At 45.4% G+C, this 6,000-nt stretch overlaps 1 protein-coding gene across 2 annotated transcripts in view; it reads right to left on the reverse strand.

Moving 5' to 3' along the window:
* Nucleotides 1–5,781, reverse strand: part of LOC141173854 (splicing factor 1-like) — a 48,603-nt gene extending 42,822 nt beyond the window's left edge. For both annotated transcript variants that reach the window (XM_073658353.1, XM_073658352.1), the window contains exon 1: nucleotides 5,649–5,781. In XM_073658353.1, coding sequence (XP_073514454.1) covers nucleotides 5,649–5,652 — 4 coding nt within the window. In that variant the 5' untranslated portion in view covers nucleotides 5,653–5,781. The remainder of the gene's footprint in view (nucleotides 1–5,648) is intronic.
* Between the last annotated feature and the right edge of the window lie 219 nt (nucleotides 5,782–6,000).

Raw genomic sequence — 6,000 nt, forward strand, 5'->3', positions numbered from 1 at the left:
CCCTTGTACTTTGTCACCCCCAACGCATTGTAGATTGTAAGCTCTTACGAGCAGTGTCGTCATTATTTTTGCTTTAATTATTGTATTATCTTTAGCTATGTCACTTATGACTGTTGTATATGAACCTCTGAATTGTAAAGCGCTGAGGAATATGTTGGCGCTATATAAAGATTATTATCACTTAAACATGAGCCATGTATGAGAGAGTCAGTCATGGAAATTGAGGAGTCGGAGGTTTGACTTACTGACTCCACAGCCATGCTCCAACTCCACCTCCCTGATGCAAATTGCATGACCGCCTGCTCCCGGTGACAGAGAATCCTCGAAGCGCACAGTGCGCACAATGTGAGGATTCACAAGTCTGCAGTCACAGAGTGACTAGACTTGTAGCCTAAAGCCGGATAACCCCTTTAAAGCAACCCTACATATCCAACATTAAAAAGGTTGTCCATTATTTTTTCATTGATAACCTATCTTTAGGGTAGGTAATCAATGTCTGATCGGCTGGGGTCTGATACCCAGCACCTTCTCAGATTACGCTAGCTGTTCTCGATGTCGGCAGCCGCCGGCCAGAACTACTTGATTGTGGAGCTGCTCTGCCCTCTGGTAGTGACCGCAGCCGGGTATTGCATATCCACCTCCAATCAAATCAATAGAAGGCGGATATGCAGTACACTGCCACAGCCACTATCAGAAGACTGAGCAGCTCCGCAATCGGGCATCTCCAACCGGCGCCAACAACAGCTGATCAGCAGGGGTGACGGGTGTTGGACCACGACCGATCAGACATTGATGACCTAAGGATAGGTCAATGAAAAAGTAGTGGACAACCTCTTTAAAGGTAATCTGTCAGATTCATGCTTCTGGAATCACAATTGCAGTCATTTTTTTACTGTATAGCGTTTAAAAATAAACCCACTTTGAAAAGCTGGCCTAGTACCTACCTTGGACTAGTCAGCAGAGAAAGTCCCATGCAGGCTTCATGTATCTTGTGGTTCAGGCAGCATGAATCTAATGTCAGATAGCCTTTAAATGTGACTATACATTCCCCACTTATAGTCAGTATATATAATGTACTTGACTATGCTGTCACTGCCTTCATCTGTCTAATCAGTGTTCTGTTAAAGTAGTCTCATTATCTAATTATGTATGCAATGTAGTACAAGTAAATTAAAATACTTAGCAATCGAGACTTTTCTGAATTTACACCACCCATGCGGTTCTCTTCTGGGTCACATGAGCACTTTCTCTCCTTGGCTAGCTCACACAGCAACCATTGAGTGTGGCGCTGCCACTTCCTTTGATTTAAGAAACGAGGCTCTATAGACTTGCATTATGAAAGTGACTTCCAGTCCACAAACCCCTGTGTGAGCCGTTTAGTCTTTTCAGATCACAGGACCCAGAAGAGGACTGGAGTGACGCTGGAAATTGAAGATGGCGATCAGTAATTTTTGGGAAGAACTGTGGAAATGCTACACCACGACACCTCCTCTGGGTTTGGCACGACCCTCTCGACACGCACACAGGGAGACACCAGACACTCCAGGGGAGAAGTCACTGGGACCCACCTGTCTGACTAGTTTCCCATGCAGGTTAGGCCCTGGCAGCTATTAAAGTATCTTTTTTTACTGAAATGCCACAGCATTGCAGAGTCAAAAACATGGCTGAAACCATATATAGTTTGTGTGATACCTGCTGCCCGTGTTTTGGACAGCATGCATCAGCTGTCAGATTTTTTTGTAGGACTCGGATGTGATCAGCCTATTAAAATCTAAGTGTGCTTCACAATGAATGAAGCTAAAATTCACACATACATAAAGTGGTTATAGCGTAATTATGTCAATAGCAAGTAGCCATGATCTGCTAATAGCTAAAAGGGTTGCCCATTCACTTAGTGCTATTTCAAACATTGGTCAGTTGGCCGCTGAATGGGATATTACCACTGAAGATATGGAGGGATTCCAGTGCTAACACTTATTTTAAAACTATCACTTTACTCTCCAAAAATGATGGAGAGACAGGAATAGTCTAGGTCACAGCCACCAGCTGGATTTCAAAAACAGTCGACTACAACTATAGTATGCGGTTTCCATAACACACATAGAAATAAATGGAAGTGCAGGAAACAGCATAGCACCTCGAATGCCGTATCCACTACTGGTACTTACACCACAGTGCAGCTTGCTGCATTCTGCTATTTTCATAACTCCCCCTTTTGTGGCAGGGAACTAGAAGCGGCTATTCCCATCTCGGCCATGAAAGGCAGAAATTGACAAACCTTTAAAGGGGCTTTTTTTCTTTTAGAAAGGTGTCCTGGCTTCAATATACGAGCATCAGTACTGGGGTAGTCTATTGCCCGACCCAAGAGAGCTTCCAGTGTGTGAAGGGGCCTGGTTGAGCTATAAACATGAGCTAGTCAACCAGTCCAGTTTGCAAACTACAATTAACGGGGTTGGCCACTACTCAGACAATCTCTTCCGAATCCCTATGTTTCCCCATAGCATACGTTAATACTTCCCTATGAAATCAGTCCAGCAGTGGCTCTCCCAGGGACCGCGGGACACTTATGTCACGGGATTTCTGCAGCCAATCAGAGCTGGCTTCACACTCCCCACCTTCAGATGTATCACTTATATCCGGACAGAGTGAGAGCAGCAAACGCCATCAATGGAGGTGAGTAGAAGTTTTCTTATTCAGGGGGGGAAACAGGGTTTGAGAAGGGGATGTCCGATTAATGGACAATCCCTTTAAGACTTCACACAAAAAACACCTATGCTGAGCATGAGCAGAAGTGTATTAGTAAGTTATACATAGAGAATAGTGAAAGAAATAACCCTTCACATTTTATTTAAATGCAATTTAAAAGGCTAGAATGGTGAGGTGCATTTACACTGCCAGAAAATGGGCTACGAGAGTTCCTAGGAATGTTCATTATTATCGTCTTTTTGAAACAGGCTACCAAACGAGCAAAATGCTCATTCATTTTATGAAATGATCTTTGTGCATTTCTTGACAGCATATTGCCCTGAGCAGACAGGACATGAGCTGCAGAGAACAATGATATTCTATGAGCACAGAATTATCGTATACAATGTCCTGTGTGCATGGAAGTGCAGTCAACCTGTCTATAAAAAGGCTATTAATTGACCATCAAATTGTATGTAACTAAACAGTAATCGCTTAAAGGTAATTTGTGCTGTCCTCCACTTACCCAAACTGCCTTTATGATCAGGTAGTGAATCCATACCTTCTTTTAAAAATGTGAAGCTCAATCAAATAATCCAGTTATATTAAAATGCAGATCAGGCCGCAAGTGATCTAGGTGTGCACTTCCCGAGCCTGTCTACTCAACTCAAGACCAGAAGCATTGGGAAATACCAGTCACGCCCAGAGCACTTGCGGCCTTATTTGCTTATTGATAAAAACATATTATTAAATTGAAGAGCTGTGGATGTTCTAAAAGCTACCTAACCTTATAGCTAGTTGTGAAGGGGAGCACTATGACGACAAGTTACCTTTAATGACCACAATCCGCAAGTGTAAATGTACCTTAAACAAGCAGTAATATCTTACAATGGTCTGCTGTTCCAGGGCTGACATTGGCACGACGGGCTTGGCACATCACTCCACAAGAAATGTTACCCCTTGGATCCTGGTAAGACACCCCTCACCCAACTAAACCAGATCTCACTTTGCACTAATGAGGGGCAACACCCCAAAATATTATCTGCAAATTGAGATATTGGTTTGGCTTTTATCCCAAGTCATATGGCTGACATTGCTTGTTAAAGGGTCGACACTGACTTTTAGAAAAGCTACTTCCAATAGGTGACACTAGAGTTCTAGTCATCTTCCTCTCTGAAGAGGCAATTTGTAAGGGTTTACGTTTCCATCCTGGCTTCTGTTCAACAAATGTGAGCACTGCAGACAATCACTGCTTGCAGCGATGCCTTCAGCGGCATCAATACATCACCGATACAGTCAGCATATTGTCTGCAGCGTTCACATCCCACATATGATACACGATAAGAAGAGGAAGATTCATACCAGGATTGACAAATTTACTAATTTTATAGCATGTTTGGACAATATAGTTGGTGAATCGATTCACTAAACCTGATCAATTTGACCCGTCAGATGGGAGTCCTGAGAATTGCCACCTATCTCGGCATCCTCGGCTCTTTTGTTTAGCTGGCCTGGCGCGACAATACGCACGAGTCACGCCACAACGATGGGTATGCAAAAGAGCCGCAGATACCGGGAGGTAGGAAGAGGCCCTGATGGCAGGAGATCACTGACTTTGGGGCTTTCACATTGTTTAGTTACATGTTCGGTGGCTTTGTTGGGGCATGGGCAGCACGGTGGCGCAGTGGTTAGCACTGCAGCCTTGCAGCGCTGGGGTCCTGGGTTCAAATCCCACCAGATACCGGGAGGTAGGAAGAGGCCCTGATGGCAGGAGATCACTGACTTTGGGGCTTTCACATTGTTTAGTTACATGTTCGGTGGCTTTGTTGGGGCATGGGCAGCACGGTGGCGCAGTGGTTAGCACTGCAGCCTTGCAGCGCTGGGGTCCTGGGTTCAAATCCCACCAAGGACAACATCTGCAAGGAGTTTGTATGTTCTCCCAGTGTTTGTGTGGGTTTCCTCCGGGTTCTCCGGTTTCCTCCCACACTCCAAAGACATACTGATAGGGAATCTAGATTGTGAGCCCCGATGGGGATAGCGACAATAATGTATGTAAAGCGCTGCGGAATATGTTAGCGCTATATAAAAATAAAGATTATTATTATTATTATATGGCCGAAACCCTCACAAAACCGAATTTGTGCGTAAGCCACGGGCTATAATGATGCTGGCAGAGCCAACGTGTGCTCTGCCGTGCATCACTTTCAGGCGTATACACTTACTCGAGACGAAAAAACAGACGCAGTCTATGTATGAGTGTTCGTCTCCAGTAGGCGTACACGCCCGAAAATGATGCAGCGCGCACAGTCGCTCTGCCGGCACCATTATAGTCTGTCGCCCTGTCGACGCATACGTCCGAATCCCATTTTGCGGGGGGGTTCAGAAGTAAGCCCCGACGGGACCACCGAACGAGTGCGCAATGTGAAAGCACCTTAAGTCGCTGGACTGGGTCAGGTGAATCAATTTGCAACAAGTTTAATGGACATACCCTTTAAAAAAAAAAAAACTTTAGAAACTAAGATTTTGCAACAAATTTTGCATCACCGTATGGACTGACAATGCAAACCACTGGTCCAACAAGAAGACCCTCAAGTTGCACCGCAAACATCCATCCACTTCGCCATCAAAAACACAAAGCGACTACACAATCACTAGTTGGACGGTGGTAACGACGGTCCCTACTTTATCAGCTTTTTAGAGCTCCCATGGCAACAAGAGACAAGAAATACAACATAACAGCAGGCTTTATTGTATGCCTGACCACATAAGGAGCAGCACACGTGTAAGTATCACTGCTGAGCCCGTCTGGAGGCGCCACAGCTGCTTTCAGCCACACCAGGGCCTGCAACTGCCAGAACCAAGTCGTTCTCCATCACTTATACGAGATTATCAGCTGCAGGAAAGCGTTCAGCAGTAAAGGTCAGCAAGTCGTAAACGTCGTGCACACTAGGCCTCTCCCTTACCCATTTTGCAGCCACAACTCGTCACTAGCCTCCTTTCATCCAAGATGACTGCGCTTGCGTTACTAGCCGGACTTTTTATAAGCTTGGTTACTCCACCCACTAAAGAAAACTTACGGCGTTCATTGGTTAGTAAGGCGGCTTTCTGTGATTGGATGGCTCTCGTCTGAAGAAAAGGACGTGACGTAAATAACGCGCTGTGATAGGACAGTGAATAAGCCAATCAGATGCTGGTTGTGGTAGAAAGCGCCGTGGAAAAAGGAGGCGTGACAACCTATCGCATCCTGACCTATCACAGCGCGGGACACGCCTCCTTCCTGAAACGCGCGCACGCTTCCTCACTGGCTGCCCGCTA

This window comes from Phyllobates terribilis, unplaced genomic scaffold (assembly GCF_046119375.1).
Source record: "Phyllobates terribilis strain yellow unplaced genomic scaffold, ASM4611937v1 Scaffold_13__5_contigs__length_258822181, whole genome shotgun sequence".
Classification (NCBI taxonomy): domain Eukaryota; kingdom Metazoa; phylum Chordata; class Amphibia; order Anura; family Dendrobatidae; genus Phyllobates; species Phyllobates terribilis.